At 52.3% G+C, this 18,612-nt stretch overlaps 1 protein-coding gene across 6 annotated transcripts in view; it reads left to right on the top strand.

Annotated features, from left to right (window-relative positions):
• The window catches only part of CUX1 (cut like homeobox 1), a 362,384-nt gene that overhangs the window by 250,567 nt on the left and 93,205 nt on the right, over positions 1-18,612 (top strand). For all 6 annotated transcript variants that reach the window (XM_069486412.1, XM_069486411.1, XM_069486413.1 and 3 more), the window contains one exon: positions 12,987-13,035. In XM_069486412.1, coding sequence (XP_069342513.1) covers positions 12,987-13,035 — 49 coding nt within the window. The remainder of the gene's footprint in view (positions 1-12,986; positions 13,036-18,612) is intronic.

Raw genomic sequence — 18,612 nt, 5'->3', positions numbered from 1 at the left:
TATTTAAGGCAGATCGGCTGAAGGGCCTAATTGACTGTCAGTGTCCCGTGGTCGCCGGTCAGCCCCGCCCTCGGTCTCCTGGTGCTGAAATTCACTTGCAGATGCAGAACCAGTGAGCCCTTATAAAACCTTTTAAAAACTATGCGTTAAATTTTCTTGCTGTACTGTTACCACACAGCATGTCTAGCACAGCAGCAGTTATCCTTCATGGCATTAACCTCGCCACCTCCCTCTGCAGTGAGACCCAGTCTTTCATAAAATACACTGGGCAAATTCCTCCTGAATTCTTTAAAGGTATTTGGATTTTCCAACAAGTCTCTTCTGCCTTCACAAAGCAGCTGCAGTTTGGCAGAAGTATCAGTTAGGGATAAGAATCGTTTATTCCCCAGTGCATGGTAAATATTTTTCACAAACTTGACGTGTGCCACGCAGATCCCAAGAGGTGACGTACGTAGGCAGAGATGTTCTTTTCACTGCATTGTTTTAAACAATCTAGCAAGCAGCTAAGTTTCACTAAACTCAGAGATGTATCAGCTGGGTATCCAATGTCCTTCTGTAAGTCACACCTGTCATTTGAAAAGTGACTGAATTCAGTTTCCTGTCCAGAAATACAATGACATTGTCCATCGATGATCAAAAGCATAGCTAAGCTGTAAGGCCGGTTATTTGATATATGTGTCTTCCTGATGGGGAGATTATGTCAACTGAAGTTATCCAGCCAGGGACGTATGAAAGACGGCTTGGCTTGTCCCATAAGAATCCCTTCCAGAATGAATTCTATAACATTTTGCTTTTTCACTTAAAATGATCATCACACCGACCTCCACCAAGTATCTGGGGTGGCTTTACTACAAGACACAGAATCAGTAAGTCTCTTAATATAGAGTCTGGGAATTAAATGGGGTAGAACTCAGTGAGGAAAATCACTTTTAAGGCTTGGCTTTGAATAAAAAAAGCTCAACTATTCAATAACCTGATATGACTAAGAAATTCCCACCATAAGATATGTTTTTAAGAGTTCATTATTGCCATGACACCCTGATATACTGTTTGCCTGGCTACAAGGGAAAACTTTATGTTGCAATTAACCTTTCTATTTTTTTCCCCCGTGTCTGAGTATTGTGGACTTCCTTTGTGGTATTTTAGTGATTAGACAGGATGGAGGGTGTTCTTAAAGATTCATGGCCAAATCCGATGATGTCAGAGTGAAGGGAAGGGACGGTCTTCGTGGGGCCAGCAAGTCTGGCCCCGTTTGAATTGTTTGTCTAACACTTCACAAGTAGAATAGGAACCGCTGAATTATTCATTTTCAAGTTGCCCTAAAAAAGGCACTTACGCCTCCAAAATGCAGACTTTTGGTGCCAGTGTGAGAGGAAGAGGAAGGATGCTGTCTTTCCTACGAGTGTTCTGCTTCCTCGCGGCTGGCTCTGCAGTTTCGCTTCACTCACCAGCCGACCGACGTGCAGGGCAGTTACGTGGGGAAGGGAACGTGGACAGATCCTCGAGTGACTCTGCGGCTGCAGGCGAGCTGAGCATTAAATTTGCTGCGGAAAAACCAGGTGGAGGAAGGTTCATGATTAGCTGTGTAGTCAGAAGGCTCCAGAGAGTGGGTGTGGTCCGAGGAGACAGCCTGAGCCTGCGAGGTGGGCCCTGGAAGTCAACCTGGCCTTGGCCTTGGCCTTGGGGGTGAAGAAGGGGAGGAAGCTGAGAGTAATAACTAGTATGCAACTGGAAATCTTTTTTTATTCTCAGTTTCAGCTTCTCTGCCACCAAACCTTTTCTTAACAGTCCCTACCAAGTAGTACTTAGGGGGAGGAAGGAGGTAATTAGAAGCCCACACATTTGGGCGTAAAGGCAGGTTTTGCCATAGACTGCTCACCAGGCCCCAGAGCTCGTGTGTCACAGTGCTGCCCTGGGCCTCAGTTTCCCCACCTGTGACATCCAAGCAGTCTTCCTCTCTGTGCAGTGCAGGAGGCCCATGAGAGCCGGTAGTTCCTGTGCCCAGAATCAGGGTTTTCTCTCAGGTTGCCAAGCAGCGGGGCCAGCCCCTGTGGGTGACCATAGGCGGGATGCTCACAGGTTATGGGGACCGGGAAGGGGAAACGACCCGAGAGGCAGTTCTGCAGGAGAGCGCTCGAGTTGGACAAGCCGTGTTTCAGCCCCTAGAAAGGTTTGCTGAGAAAGTTTTACACTGAATGTGTGAAGGAGACTTTGTTTAAAAAAAATCTGCACAGTGACGGTATCGTAGCCAGCGAGGTTTATCTGAAGTGAGATTATGGCCAAACAAGAAAAAAATTAAATCATGTGCATAGATGACAGAATGGCAGCCCCTTCCAAAACATCTTTTCAAAACCTGAAACTGAAGCAGCAGCAGCCTGGCCTCCATTCCTGCCGCTGTTGCTCTCTGCCTGTGGTTCCTGGGTGGTCCCAGCCACTCTGCAAGCCCTGGAGGACAGAAGCCGTGTCACCTGCATCTTTTTAACGGCCCCATGACCAGGGGCTCAATGGAAGGTGGTGGGCGGGGCACGAAAGGGCATGAAGTTGACAGTAGTACCTTGTGCCTCAGTTTCCCCCATTACCTGAGTCGGGGCAGCTCAGTATGGGAGCCCCCTACCCAGTCGATGAGGCCCGTGCCCACAGGACTGGGCCATCCCTTCCAGAATTCATTTTCTTCCCGGTCTCTGTTCTCAGCTAACAGCCTTTTTCTGTGTCAAAACAAATGTACATACAGTATATGATTTTTTTAAATCACGTTCTTCTTACACAGATGTGCTTTTCTCGTACGTTTTCTCCCCGTTGGTGAGGAAATTGACATTCTGAGAGGGCAACTGTCTTGACTCAATAAGGCAAAGTCTGGCATCAGGTGGACCTGGGCTTCCCACAGGGACAGACGGAGGGACGGCCACCTCCTGATCCGTGTTCTTTCCCACTGCCACGCCACAGTGTCCTCCCGGACACTCCTCCTTCTCCAGTGTGTCACACCTGCCACCTCATTTCCATGCAAACGGAATCCTAGCGGTCAGCATCAGTGCAGACGTCACGGTTAACAAGCGGTGATGGAGGAATATAAAACTACTGTGATCATCTTGGCTTTGTTATCGTCTTAAGGGCTTTTCTGTTTACTTTTTATATGTTGATTTGCCAACTTTCAAAAGAGGGCAGACTTGTAGAAGGGACCCCTGGGGACCAGGGACTGGTCTTGTCTCACCTGCTCCTGTTCTGTCGTGAAGATCCTTCTAGACCTTTCCCTTCATCCCTAAGCACTTTCACACTTCCTCACGGTCACACTTCTTTTTTAAGACAGCCACAATATTATTATCACAGGAAAAAATAATTTCTTCATATTACCCGATAGATCTAGTCAATGTTTCAGTTTCTGGTTGCCCCTAAACGTCATAAATTTGGCTTTATTTTCAGAATTTGTTTGAATCAGGATCCAAATAAGGTCCCCATGCTACAAGTGTTTGTTGTACCTTTCAGTCTTGGTCATTTTATAGATTCCCCCAACCCCGTCTCTTTTTTTTTCCTTGCAGCTCATTTGTGCAAGAAACGGGGTCCTTTGTTGGAAAAAGTTCCCCCTCAGCCTCGTCTAGGTGTTGCTGGTGGCACCCCCAGGTGTGATTCATCGAGTCCCCCTTTCCTGTGACTTTGTAGTTGGCCCTCGATGAGATTCAGGCTGGAGTCAAAACTATTTACAGGTGGTTGTGATTATCCCCTAAGAGTCTCAGGTATTGGAAATTAGCTCTAACCAGAAGTCGAAGATCCTGATTTTCACGCACAGTAATAATGAATATCCACAGGCGCCTTGGTGATTTCCAAAGCCCTTTTCCACCCCCCCTCCCCGTCCCCCCCCAACCCGTGCCCCCGTGTTCTCATTTCACCCTCAGGCCAGTTTCTCGGGGAAGGCGGCCTGGCCCCTCCTGGGCACGGGACTGTCTGGCTCAAAGGTCTGCCAAGGTTGAGCAACTGAAAGAGAGTGGGGAAGAATTCGAATCCCTTTGCGCCGCCAGCCACATTCTGTTCTGTAGACCAGATTTTCCTAGTTTCACCTCTGGTGGCTCTGTCAGGGTACTTGATTTAAGAAAGGGATTTTCGCATCCAACCTGCTCCCCATTGCTTTTGGTGGAGCAGAGCGGCTGGAACTCCAGAGAAATGACAGGAAGCGTCCAGAGATTAATCCAGATGCTGTCCCTGGAGGCTTCGGACGGTCTCGGGAGCAGAAGCAGGATGAATTATGCAATACCATAACCCAGTTCCCTGGGCTGCAGCTGTCCCGTGTTCCCTGCCTGGAGGAGACTGGAGCCTGAGTGACAGTCACAGGCTGCTCCTGGTCACACTGAGGGTCATACTCTGGTGGGTGTCCAGCCTGCCGGAGCCATCCTGTAGGTTTGGCACAGGTGGACGATGAACCCCACGTGGGCCGTGGAAGGTCGCCTCATTCGTCAGCTAGACTTGGATCAAACCAAAGAACGAAAGGAAGATTCCATTTAAATCGTTCCCTGTAAACAAGTTAACTAAATAGTGGGGCAAGAATGGAGATTTTCTTCCCGTTTGGGATTAAAAAGATGAGACTTAGCTAAAATTATTTTTAATTGTTACTGTTGTATCATTTAAATTTAATATCATGGTCATAAAAAAGAACAAATTATAGTTGATTTCTGAGCAGGCAGGGGTGATGTTCTAGCCATGTAACTGTCTTTCCACATGGTTTCATTTTCAACAAAAATTAAAACCACTATTTCTAAAAAGTTATCCCTAGGGATCCAGCTCTATGGACAGGACGGTCTCCGTCCCAGCCCCTGATTGGGGAGGGGAGGGGCCACTCTGGAGTGACACATTTGATTGGCAGCTTGGAGGACGCCAGATGGCTTCACCCTCCCTCCCTTCCTGCCAAAGCAGAGGTGGCTTAAACTCAGGTGGGAAATGAAAGAAAGGGCCAGTACAAATGAGATCTGTCAGGAAAACCTTTCCCCAAAACACGCTCTTCCCTCCCCCGCCCCCTCCGCCCCTCTGCATTCAGTCTGGGCCCAGCACTGGGTTGGGCACAAGCTTCAGTAGGGAGCCAGGCCTCCGGGGTCAAAGGGAAGCCCAACTCTGGGTCTTTATGTGCTTTTTTCCCAAGGCTGTTATGCCTTGTTTGTCAAAGGCTGTGAAAAGTGAACTGTTTTCCTTCTGCAAAGACAGCTTATACACTTTCTTTAAAAGTCATTCTTAGAATTTGGCGAAATAGTTCTCTACTCCCCGCTCTTTAGAATACCAGGCACCGAATTGTTGCCTGTCAGGAGCAGAGTGGACTTCAGGTAGCACAGATGTTGCTCATTTGCATATTTAGTCAACAAGTATTTAGTGAGCACCTGCTGTGTTCTCTGGAATCATGGTGATGAGTAAGCAAGTAGCCAATACGTGAGCAAGATACTTCCGAACGGGAATAAGCACCGTGAAAACAGCGAGTGGACAGAGGAGAGCAGGACCCCGGGAGCTGAGACTGGATGGCTGCAGAGGCCTGAAGGTGGGACAAGCATGGCGGTTTTTAGGAACAGAATAGGACTAAAGAAACCGGGGGAGGCCGGACGCCGTGGCTCACACCTGTAATCCTAGCACTCTGGGAGGCCGAGGCGGGCGGATCATTTGAGCTCAGGAGTTCAAGACCAGCCTGAGCAAGAGGGAGACGCTGTCTCTACTTTAAAAAAAAAAAAAAAAATAGAAATTAGCTGGACAACTAAAAATATAGAAAAAATTAGCTGGGCATGGTGGTGCATGCCTGTAGTCCCAGCTACTCGGGAGGCGGAGGCAAGAGGATTGCTTGAGCCCGGGAGTCTGAGGTTGCTGTGAGGTAGGCTGACACCAGGGCACTCTAGCCCAGGCAACAGAGTGAGACAGAGTCTCACAAAGTTGGCACAAAAAAAAAAAAAAAGAAACCGGGGGAGTGTTAATTGAGCTGCAGAGGGAAATCTACATGGAATGGGTGTCCGGATAGATGGTAGAAAAGAAGCCTGCAAGAAGCAGGGAATAAACTCCAGCAGGAGGGCCCTAACAAGGAAACAGGTCTGCCCTTAGGCTCCTTTGTTGGGAAGACTAGATGTTATTTGAAAAGTAGAAAATAAAGCTAGAAAGGAAGCCGAGGTGATTATAGGAGGTGGTTCTGTAATCATCAGAATCTGGGCCCAAAGGGGCTGAGGACACCCTGCCCGTGAGCCACGAGTGTCTACCCGGGAGAGAAGGAGCCACGAAGGAACTCCAGGGATCAGCTGCGCCGCCCAGGGCAGACTGGCGGCGGGCTGGATTCGAACGCGGCGCCCGTGGGGATGCCGTGCGGGAAGCGGTGGCGTTGAACAGGCTTCCCGGGCAAGGCTGGAGGGAAGGGCCCTCATGTGGGCAGCAGCAGGGGCCGCTGAGGGGAGCCAGGACCGTCCAGCCCGTCCTAGTGGGGAGCAGGCTTAGGTTGCCCAGAGCAGTATCGTCCGGTGTGCGACAGCTCACCTTGTCTACAAAGAGAAGGATTTTGCCCGACCAAGGTAAGAGAAACTAAAGGCCAATCTCATATATAAATATTTATGGAAAAAATACTAAATAAAATATTAGCAAATAGCATTCACAAGCATATGAAACGGGTGCTGCGCCACAACCAACGGAGGCAGGTGACTGTCAGTATAATTTACCGTGTTAGCAGGTCGCAGGAGAAAATCCATTTCATTAGCTCCATAAACGTGTAAAAGATTCTTAATGAAATCAATAATCCATCTTTTATTAAAAAGCCTTAATAAAATAGGAACAGTTGGATATTTCATTAATAAAGTAATAGATTTGAAGCCAAAATTCAGCAATGTGCTTAGACACGGTACCCTCCAAGTCAGACCCTGGGCGAGGGTCTCCTCTGTCGTCCTTGTGTTTAACGTAGTCCTGGAAGCACCGGTCGGCGCGGTTATCCGAGAGAAGGAAATGACAGGTGTGAGGAGGGAGCGGGAGAGACCGCGCTGTCTTATGTGCAGACAAGTCGTGGGGTACCACGAAAACACAAGACAGCAACGGGAAAGTTGGCACGGACGGGCCGACCACGTTGTGGTTCTCTCCTCTCTCTGGAAGGTTGTACCTCCCTCCGCTCAGTGAGCTCGTCCTCGTCTCCCGGGATCCAGACCGGGTGTCCTCTCCTCCCCTGGACTGTGCCTGCTCGTGTCTGCAGAGCCCTGTGTCCCGCTCCCTGTACTGAATCACCTGTGTCTCCCTCTGAGTTGGCGGTAGAGGGCCCTGCCCACCTTCCCGCTGTCGGTACCTGTGCTCCTAGGACGTGCAGGGTGTACCTGTGTGCCATGGCCGGCTCAGCCCCTGGGGCGCTCGTTCCTCTCGGGTGTGGTGCCCGGCAGGTGCCCAGCAGGCGTTGTTGATCGGAGTCTGCCCTCCTGCAGTGGGCTGGACTTAGACCTGTCAGGGAGGGACAGTGTCCACACGGGAGCAGCACACGGGACACACCTTCTCCGGGGCTAAGCAAGCTTAGCCTGGGGTGTAGGTTGTCGTGAAAATGACCCACCTTAAGGACCTCTAGGCTGTGACGTGCAACACCCGGGGGGAAGGGGGAACGTTCACTTTCTCAAGCATTCTGGCTTTTTTTTTTAAAGCAGGAAGAATTAATCTTTAGATATTTCTTCTTTTGTTGCCAAAGAACTTTACAAGCTAGTATTGAGCCTGTTGGCTTTTGGCTGCGTCCAAGAAGCTACACTGATCTTTGAGGGCTGTCCTGTACGGTTGTTTTGACTGCCTCGCGGACATGCTTTGTTGTAGCAGCTGCTGACGTCGGCGTGATTGTTGGTATTGAAGTTTGCACAGGCCTTGCCCTCGTGCCCGACGCCAGCGCCCCGGAGGCTCTTGTGGATACAGTTTCCCTCCCATCGACCTTGACCGTGTCCTTTTCAGTTCCTCATAAAAATTGTGTGTTAGCCCAGAGAATACCCTGAGATGATCTGTGGGGGACTGATTGAATGAACTACATATTCTGGGCCAAACTGAAATTATCTGCCGTTCGAAGTCAGAGCGGCGCATAATGCCGTGCAGGTTAATAGATCAGTGGAAGCTGTTTTGTCAGCTCGTAAAAAGGTGAGAGAACTAAATTTTTATAATAAATCGTTTTGCTGAGCAAACAATATGTGCGGTTATTACGGACTTTGGAAAATAAATGATTTTAGGCTAATGTCAGGCTCCAGATACTGACGGGGCGGTTGAGCCTTCAGAACAGAGTGAAGCCCCTGGAGTATTGCTGACGCTCCCTCTGCGAGAGCCCACGCAATTTAATTCATTGCCGTACTCCCGAGATAACGTTTACAGGTGTGGTGTTGACCCCTGGGCGTCTTCGTATTACTTATTCAGGACGGTTTGGCAGGATGAGTTTTGTTGGGGGTGTGGGCAGCCGTCTGGAGGACGAGTGGATTGTGAAAACTCGGCACAGGCGCGTTCCAAGGCCAGACCCGCCGTCTTGGTCCTGGCCCACAGCTGCTGATGGCCACGCTTCCCATCTTCAAAACCCCAGTCGTATTTAAATACCCAGCTACTTTGTTTGGGGTTTTTTTTTGGGGGGGGGGCCTTTAAAAAGCATGATGTGCCCCCTAAGAACAATGAAAATAATAATCTGAACTATTTCTCGCCAACTGCATCCCTGGGTCCTCCCGTTGTCTCGTCCTGTGGTTTCTGGTCCCTTCTGTGAGTGGGAACTGCTGGGCCCAGCTGTCACCAGGAGCCCTGGTGCTGAATAGGCCTGCCCTGCAGCAGCAGAGCTCAGGGTTGTCACTGTCATTTGAAAGGTTGGGCAAGACGAGAGTTGCTCTCGTAATGAAAGGTAAGTACAGCCGTTGTTATCACATTAAATATTTTGGTCAGTTTATCAGTTGCTTAGTAACCAAAGCGAAACTGACCAGTAGATGGAAAACTTGAGATTCATTTCCAGGGATTGCCTCAAACTGCCGAGGCTGCACCTTCCTGTTTAAATGTGACTAAGTTTTTATAAGTGACTTGGAATCTTTTGGAGGTGAGGCATGGTTCTCTGGATATTAGGTTTCCTAATGAATATCCAAAGCCATTCGCTGTCTCTCTGAGAAGAAATCCAGAATCTGTGCCGGGATTTGCCAGGAGGCTCCCAGGCCCCACAAACCTGGCAGGATCCAGACACCACTTCCCAGCCCCGAGGGTTCTCTGCCCCCCACCATCTGGCCTCTGTAGAACCCCTCTCTTCTCCAGGCCTGGGGTGGGTCTGGGCCCCGACCCCTTGGACACTGGCAACAGCCAGGCCAGGAGTGAGGAGTGGATGAAAACAGTGGAGTGGGCCAGCACTCAGGGGAACTGCCCCATCCTTTCAAGCTCCAAAGGTTTTCGTGGTGGAGGAGCAGCAGAAGGGGGTCACCAGTGAGGGGGTCTGGAGCCCTGGGGTCATCCCCTCCCCGCTTCCTTCATTCAGCAAAAATGTATTGAGCACCTACTGTGTGTTTTCCTTCTTCAGTCTGTCTTGAGACCCACACGGCAGGGCTGGCTTCTCTGTCCTCTCCCCAGATATGTTGACAGAAAGAGTAGCTGGTACCCCCAGGGGCCCTGAGCACACAGCAGAAACTGCTTTGTGTATTGACTATTGATTAATCTTTTCTACGGTGACCCCCAGAGGAGAACAGCCCCTCTGAAAGACCCCAACCCAACAGTGTCTGTGATCTGAAGCAGGACAGATGAGCCTCAGAAACGAAATAAGCATGAGAAATGCACTCAGGGAAACAAGGGAAGATGTTAGCAACGTAAAGCAAAAACCAGGAGTGACTTTCCAATGAACCAAGTGGAAATAACAGGTATGAAAAATCAAATAACTAAACTAAGAAGCAGAAAAGACAGGATAAATTGCACTGTGGGTGCAGCTAAAGACCAGTTAGATCAAGTTCAAGAAACTTCCAGAAGGCGGCAAAAAAGGATAAAGAAATAGCAAAACGTAAAAGAAAGATTGAATGATGTGGAAGACAGAAGCAGCTGTGCCAACAATATCCAATATCTGCCCCTAACAGAGCAGAAGAACTGTTTGAATGGAAATAAATTAGCCAGAATTAAAGAGAGACGGTAGGGCTTTGTGGGGAGCAAACAGGAGGGGTTAGTTAGGCAAAGTCCTCACCTAGACCCATCCCCCTCCCCCGCCGGCTCTGCTGGAGCTCGTGGGAGGAGCTGGACTTCGTCACCTCCTTTCCCCTGCACATCTGCAGCTACGAATTTCCATCTTCTTCTAAATCTGCGGCACTGCCAAGATACGCAGGAGCGATGTCTGTGTCTGCATGTGCCCGTCCTAGCACCGGAAGACCCGCGGGTGTTCGAAACACACAAACGCTCGCAGAAGAGCCAGCAAATGAGCGATGGCGCCGATAGCCGGCAGAGTGCTCCATGTGCACCTGGACTTCGTAAATACTCGATGAATAACCAACCGTCTGATTAAAGTTCAAACCCATGTTTAAAACTTGCGATTTGCCTTAAGGAAAGTTGAGAAGCTTTTAGTTTCATTTTGTATCCGAGAGAGTTCACACCCTCTGAGTCCTTCAATAACAGGTTGTCACGGCAGCCGCTGTCTGTATTGACTGTTGATTAGTCTTTTCTGTGTGGTTAAGACCCTTAACACTTTAATGATTTTTTTTTAACCCTTTGTCGTTTTTAGACTATCTTTGCACAGCAGTTTTTCTGTAAGATCTTGGGGGTTTCAGTTTGAGATGTTTCACAGTTTAAGCCACTTAAACTGACCCCCCACCCCCCATCGTCTTGCACCCAGCACTTCACTGCAGAGGCCCAGCGTGGGTATTTATCTTACAGAGACACTGCCTTCTTCATGAAACCGTCCTAAAAATAGCTTCATTTAACTAGGCCATTTGATGAGCTGTTCCAGACTTTTTTCTCAGACCAGTCTGAAAGCCGGATATTATTTCAAACAGATACAATGAGCGTTGAACCTGATCACAAGGCGTCTGGTACCCTGTTCGTGCTGCTGGGACTTGATAAGATGGCCTCAAATCACAGCGTGCCGTTAAAGGCTGGAGAAGCCTCAGGCCACAAAAATAGACCAGCCCTGGGGCCTGAAGACAGTTTTCCCACCTCTCAGGACACCCTCGGTCCATTTTGTGTTGCTGTAACAGGATGTCTGAGGCTGGGTGATTTACAAAGAAAAGAGGTTTATTTAGCTTATGGTTGTACAGGCTGGGAAGTTCAAGGGCACGGCCCTGGCTTCTGGTGAGGGGTTCCTACCACGTCATAACGCGACCGAGAAGGGCAAAGGGGAAGCGGACACGTGCCAAGAGGGAAACCCAAGGGGCGCCCTGGCTTTATAACAACCTGCGCTCGGGGGCACTAACCCCTTCCCCTCCAGAACGAACCTGGTGTCATCAGAGCAAGAACTCACTACCAGGAAGACAGCACCAAGCCATTCATGAGGGACCCGAACGCTTCCCACTGGGCCACACTGAGGATCAATATCAACCTGAGCCTTGACGGGGACAAACAGACCACATGCAAACCACAGCGGAGCGGTGGGGTAGGCACACCTATTCAGCCTGGTCCCCCTTAGGGCCAGTGAAGCGGGTCTCAGGAGGACGCAAGGACTCCCAGAGGCCTGTCCAGGTGCCCTGGGCCGTTGCTGGCAGGACGGGCCACACTGGGGACTCTGGCCTCTAGTCTGGCTTGACGTTCTGGAGGCATAGGGCAAAGGGGACACCCATCGGCCTGCAGAGAGCTCAGCGCGTGGGGGTGCATCGAGTGAACACTCAAACCTGCAAACTAGGGGGAAGGGATCGTGCCCCTCCCGGGGATGGAGCCACCGGGAGGGGCCGGGAAGGGCTGGCAGAGCAGGGGCACAGGAGGTGCCGCCCAGGCTGACAACGCAGGTGGAACCTGGCTCTTCAGGGTCCCGCACGTGGAGGGGGCTGCTGGAGCCCACGGCTGAGCGGTGGGTGCAGCCCTGAGAACAGGAGCTGGTGTAGGAGGCCGTGCGCACGGCGAGGGTGGGGTGAAGCCTGGAGGCCGAGGAGAGAGCGGGTGCTGTGGACTTGGAGGAGGGCGGCAGGAGGGCCCAGAGCGCCAGGCAGGGTCTCTGTGGCTGTATCGTCCCGCCCCACGGCCCGTGGGCTAAAACCTCCCTTGGGTCACAGACAGTCCCAGCCTGTGGCCTCCTAGCAGGAGCCGTCCTCAGGACCGGGCTCACAGACGTTGGGACGGTGATTTGTCCCGGGTCCTCACCTGACCTTCCAAGTACTTTTGGAATTGGCCGTGCCCTTCTCAGGAGGACTCTGAGCGTTCCTCTTGCGTGATGTTGTGTTGGAACCATGTATTTGCCCTCAGATTGCTCAAGGGAGCACTTTTAAAAGAGAAAAAAGCAAAACAGGACGGGACTGGGACATGTGCTTTTCTGGGCAGGCCTGGTGACGACAATGAACGCAGGGGGTGTGCGCTACACACTGCAGGGTCACCCGACCTCCGTCTCCATTCACACCTGCCTGCCGTCCCCCTAGCCAGCCACCTTCTCTCAGGTCCCTCAGTCCCGGCAAGGCCTTCACTGCCAAGTGTCTTGTCCCCAGCTCCTTCTCCCACCCCCTACCTGGCAAACTTCTACTCATCCTTCAAAACCCTGCTCACCCATCACCTCCTGTGAAGCCTTCCCTGACCCCGCCCCCAAGGAGAATTCACCTCTCCCCTCTTCTAGAGCACTCTGTTCTGAGCTCTCTCTGAACCTTGGCGGGACACGCTGCATTTTATCTTTTTTATGGCTCTGTCTCCCCAACGGGATTGGGAGCCCCTGAAGGGCAGGCAGCCCGGGGGCCCCAGACACGTGATTATCAAAGTGCTTCCCTGCAACGACGGGCAGTGGTGACCCCCAGGGGTCTGCACGGCCGTTCTCCCCCCTGCGCTGGGATGGCCTCGCCCGTGTGAGCAGTCCCTCTGCCGCGCTCTGAGCCACCTCCTGTGACTAACGCGCTGTCTCCCTCTCCTCCCCCCAGGGCCGACGAGATTGAAATGATCATGACGGACCTGGAGAGAGCCAACCAGGTAGGATGCCAGGGGTTCGAGATCTGAAACCACACCAGCGGCCCTCGCTGCCGTCTCGGGAGATGCGTCACTCTAAGTTAGAAGGCCGGTTATTCTTGTGCTTTTTACTTAAAATGTCCACATCGCCGCATTTTCCTATGTTGTCAGAAGTAGGAAAATTTGTGAAAAGTCCGACACAGCACACCCGCCAGCTCGGCCTTTCTTTCAAACCGAGTCCCAAGCGCGTCAGCCCCCACAGCTGGTGGCCGTGGAGCCCTGCCGCGCACTGCGTCTGCCTGGTTTGCCGAGCTGGTTTGCTCAGGCCCTCTGTCTGGCTCGGTCTGTCCTGCCCAGCTCTGCAGAGACCAAGTCAGAAGTGGTTGCTGGAAGGCGTCCTTCCTTGTCACATGATCGTCATTTGCATTTCTCACACTTCCACCTACTCCCCCTCCCGCCCCCCAGGCCAGTCCTGGGCTTGCCCCCTTCCCATGGCACTTTGCAGGAGCTCACGTTTGTTGGGCGTATTCTGTGAACGTCACATGCACCCTCGGAGCCAATTTTCTGTGGTCTTGGGGCAGCCCCCAGGGACTGAGGAAGTTTGGCAGAGTCGATGCCCGTCTCGAGGTCCTGAAGTCACTCGTCTTAGGAAAGGCCAGTAGGGAAAGGTGCCAACTCCAAGGTGACACTTGGTTCAGGTCCCAACTTCCTGCCTGTGTGGCTTTGACAGGTCTCTTAACCTTTTAAATTTCTTCATCTTAAAAAAACAAGGGACAGGTGAACCGTGAGGGCATCATGCCAGGGGAAATGTCCAGGCACAAAAATCAAATATGACATGATTCCCCTGCATGAGGTCGCACGAGTCGACCGGGTCATAGAGGCAGGCAGCGGAATGGTGGGTGCCAGGGGCTGGGGGAGGAGGAGCGGGAATTGGTTGTTAAATGGGTACAGAGTTTCGGTTTTGCCAGGTGTGAAAGTTCTGGAGATTGGTTGTGCAACAGTGTGAGTGTCCTTGACACTCCTGAACTGTGCACTTAAAAATGGTTAAGACGGTAAATTTTACGCTTTGCATATCTTATCACACTTAAAGCCTTTACATTTTTTTGAAGGAAGGGAGGGAGGGAGCAACAGCCAGGACTTCCGTTGCCAGACTGTTTTGAGGACTAGAGATAAAATGCCGGAGTAAGAAGTAGATGCAAAAATAAATGTCATTCTATAGCTGCCAAAGCAGCACGGGTTTGATGGGGAGAGTCGTCAGGTCCTGCCCTCAGGAGGTACTAGCGGCAGCCTGGTAGAAGTGGGCGTGTTCTAACCAACCCCTCGGCCTGTGTCGATAGCCTGATATGGCTGCATTAATAGAAACAGTTTCTAGAATGAAGGAGGTGGTGATTCTGCTGTCTTCAGTCCATGTCTGAGAAACTCCATTTCAGACTAGAAGCCACGCTGTAGGAAAACAGCTCTCTGAGGTGCATTCAGAATCCACCATGGCCAGGGCAGGGAAGGAACCCTAACACAAAAGAAACTAGGAGAGCTGGGGACATTCCTGATCTTTGGGTAGCAGGGTAGTAAGGCAGAAGGACTTGACACCAAGTGCAAGAGGAGTAATTTTAGGAACTTAGGATGCTAAAAGATTACAAAAGGTTACAAAAGGGAAGGTTTAGGGTGGGGACTTTGTGGATTCTGCCATAGCTCTCAAGGGCCAGCCAGGGAACGGGGTTAGGCTTTTTCTGAAAGACCCCAGACGACCATGGCCAAGTGTGGAGGACCATGGCTGGTGGCAGGAAATTTACTCCCAAGGTAGAGAAGCTTCTCCTCAGTCTGGCTCCAGAAGTACCACTCTGACCAATGCTCACTCTTAAGGGAGTGAGCTCCCTGTCACCGGAGCTATGCAAGCAGGTATGGACCAGGCCTCTCAGAGAGTTTGAGATGCAGAATTGGGCACGTGGAGGACAGAAAGAGGGATTAAGCAGATGACTCCATGGGTCTCTTTTGATCCCGAAGTCTAGGATTCTGTGAAGATATAAGTGAACCTACTGGTGCAAGGGAGAATCTTAGTAGGAAAGATGTAAGCCCTGGGACGTTAAAAGAATGTTTCCCAGGGAAAAGACAGGAGGAAAAGCAGAAGTCTAAGGGAAAGCTATAAAAGACAACCGTGGCCTGGCCTTCAACCAGGAGTAAAGCTCCCCCGGTGGGCAGGAGGGGGCTGGGCGACCCAGGCAGACGGGTCGGGCTGTGCAGTAAAGCTGGACCCCAGCTGCAGGCTGCACTCGTAGGAGGGGACCCAACGGGGCTGGGGGGGCCCAGGTGTGATGGATTCATCCCGAGAGCAGTGGGGAGTCCTGGCAAGACTGAGACTGAGTTCTAGAAGGCTGAACGTTGGAGAATGAAGGGAGTGGAAAGGTGAGAAGCCAGCAGAGCAGGGTCAGCTATGGTGCGAGGACAGGGCGAGATGACACGGGCCTGGGACGAGGCGATCCCCGCAGAGATGAGCGGGAGGTGGCGGGGCAGGAGGGGCGTGCAGGGAGCCGGGCACCGGTGCAGGCGCAGAGACATCCGAACCAACCGCCTTCCCCGCTGGGAAGACCCCAGGAGGAGCAATTTACTAGTTCATTGGCATACGACATTATTTTTGCACTAGGTTTATAGTCAGAACGTTCTACTGAGACCTGAAGCTCTCCTTAAAGTACTTTCAGCATCTGTCAATTAAGTCTGCCTCTCACGTGCAGCTGTTTCTTAAATTTCAAGGCACTGGCATGAAAACTCACCACCCTAATTGGTGGAAATAAAGGTTCAGACTGCCGAGACTTCATGGTACATGAGTGGCCACAACTTTGCACTTCGAACTGCGTGCGAAACCCTGTCTGGGGGCTTCAGTGACATACCGGCTTCCCTGCAGCGGTCTGTCTGCCGGCTGTGCCCTCACCTGACCCTCCGGCCCCTCCTTTTAGAGCAGCGCTGATTGGAGCTGCTGGTGGCACAAAACCACAGCGGCGGGGCCAGGAGGAAGTCATTCGAGTCCGGCTGTCCTCCTCCTGTTAACCTGCCTGATTGTTACGGCGCGAGACTGCCCTAATGGAAGATCCTTCAGGCTGAGGTTAGGGTTGGAAACCACAATTGAACCTCACGGAGGAGAAGGAGCCAAGTGCAGAGAGAAATGCAAGGAGCGAAAGTTGCTCAGAGCAAGGTGTGGCGTGTTCCTTGGCCAAGGTTTTTGTGTTTGGAGTCAGGAAACCTAAGTTGGAATCTCGGATCTACCGTTTCCTACTCATGTGCCCGTAGCAAATCCCTGGTCTCCCAGCGCCTCCGAGTCTCCATCTGTAGCCTGGGGCTAGTGATTCCCGCCTTGGCCGGGGCGCCCGTCCCTGCAGGCCCTGCTGGGGCTGCCCAGGAAACGCTGTTGTCACGTGGCTGGGTCTGGGCCTTTTCTGCTGGGCCAGCGACCGGTTACTCCCGAGTCTCCTGGGAACCTTGATCTCTCAGGTCTGCGCGTTAGTGAGGCCTGGAGGGAGCCCCGGGCCATGCGTGGAAGGACTTTACAGCGGGAGGAGGTAGGGAAATTTGCTCTCTGGCTTTTCTGAAATCATGACTCAGTCTGTGACAAGCAGTGTTTACATGGGTGTGTTGTCACAGTTCCAGCTTGCAGCCCGGCCGACCTGATGAAAGAAATCCCGGTCAATACCCTCCGCATCCCCCGGAAACACGGACAAGTCTACAGGGGGGCTTTGGCTGCCAGCGCAGCGTGGCGGTAAATTTCCCGTCTGCAGCCGGTGTAGACCTTTCTGGCCTCCTGCCTGCAGAATCCCTGACTGGGGCTCCCTCTGGGAGTCTGGGTGTTCTCTGTGGTCGTAGGGAGGGCGTGGGGTCAGCCCGTTGCCAGGTCCCGGGGCTGCTGTGTCCCTGGGGGCACTTGCTTGTCCAAGCCTAGGTTGTAATGGCTGTGCTTGCAGAGGACGAGAGACAAATCCTAGGCCAAGAAGGACAGAAGATCGGATCAGACACTGCCCCCAGCCATAGAAAACCGGAGCCCTCACCGGCCAAACTCAAAAGGGGCAAACCGGTGGGGCCCAGGGGGGCCCACCTCACAGGAGAGACAGTGAGGTTCTCAGGTCTCAGCCTTGGTTCCGGGAGGAGAAGAAAATGTGTCTCCCAAGAGTGCTTCCTGCCACTGCCACCTCTCTACTGGTCTGCCGTGGAGACTGGCCTCCCAGCCCTTTCCCCAAACCTGCGCCCCACCGGGCTGCTACTGCCTCGAGGCCCTGCCTTCGCTCCCCTGTGTGTCCCGCCTGCCACACTCCTCCACGTTTTCTGAATCAGATAGTTCAGACTTCAAGGCCTAAAAGTAGCTGTCCACATCGTGTGTTTGTATCCTAATGTGTGCGCCTTCAGGGGCTGAGTTGGGGAGAGCAATCCTCTACTGCCCTTCCCCGGGGCTCCTGGGAGCCCTTGAGGGGTGGGACAGGGATGAGTGACATTATGGGCCCATGGTTGAGGCTTCCTGTCCCTGAATGACCTAGTGACCAGTGTGACACCAGGCCAGGGAGCAGAACAGCCTCCCTCACCTGCCCTAGAAAAGCGACGCTCACCTGTGACTCTTGGGCTGGCCTGTGTCTCGTGGTGGGAATCATCTCGACTATCTGCTGGCGTGGCTCTCGCAGGAAGAATTCTTGGATTGAGGTGTCACTAGCTGCTTGCCACCTTCCAGGTGACTGCTGAGGGGAGGCAGTTTAGTCTGAGGACTGACTTATAGCCCCTGGTAACGTCCCCTTTAAAAGCCTTCCGTTTGTGACCAGGAAAGGGACTGGCCACTGAGGCAGCAGACACCGGGGCCTTCATCATAGTAACATTGGCCGGGCACTGTCACCGTGTGTGGGCCTGTGAGGCCTTGGCTTGTGTGGGTCGGTGGTCCTCAGTCACCCGGCGAGGGGGCTGTTTTCTACCACTGTGGTCAGAGTCACCTCCCCAGTGCCAGCAGTGTCCTCCTTCCCTCTTGTCCCCCCTGTCCTGACCTTCCCCTGCGTTTCCAGCGGTTACTCATTTCCCAGGAGAGCCGCTCGGGCTTGGCAAGGTGCCCCGCTCGCGGTGGGGCGGCCACAAAATGGCAAGGAGGGCTGCCTCCAGCCTGCCGTGTCGGGGTGGGCGTGGCCGTGGCCGAGAGTCCCCGTGGCTCCGCTTCTGCAGCGAGCACAGGAGCCGGGTGGGCGTCTCAGCGCAGCCTCAGCTCTTGTGTCTGGGGCTCCGAGTCTAAGGAACACAGCAGCAGCCGGTCAAGGTGGTCTTCAGGAGAGCCTCGAAACAAGTGACACCCCGCGCTGACCCTGCGGAGCGCCCCTTCGTCTCTGCCGCGACTGCCAGCCATGGCTAAATTTAGTCACCAGCTACAGAAGCAAATCGTCGCAGCTGCATGGCAGCGTCTGCTTCCCTGCCCGGCTCCCTCCTTTAACTGCTCCGAGGCCTGTTTGTAGTTTTAATTCTTCTGCTGTCTGAATGTTCAACTGTACAAACCACCTCAGCTCTTTGTTTTATATTTTCTGGATGTGTTCAGGATATAAATCCTAAATAAATATGTAATCAAAAAGGCTCAGTAGAGTGACCGAGTCAAGC

The sequence above is a fragment of the Eulemur rufifrons genome, chromosome 14 (assembly GCF_041146395.1).
Source record: "Eulemur rufifrons isolate Redbay chromosome 14, OSU_ERuf_1, whole genome shotgun sequence".
NCBI classification, from domain to species: Eukaryota; Metazoa; Chordata; class Mammalia; order Primates; family Lemuridae; genus Eulemur; species Eulemur rufifrons.
Note: the sequence above shows the minus strand (reverse complement) of the source record. Positions and strands in the feature narration are given on the sequence as shown.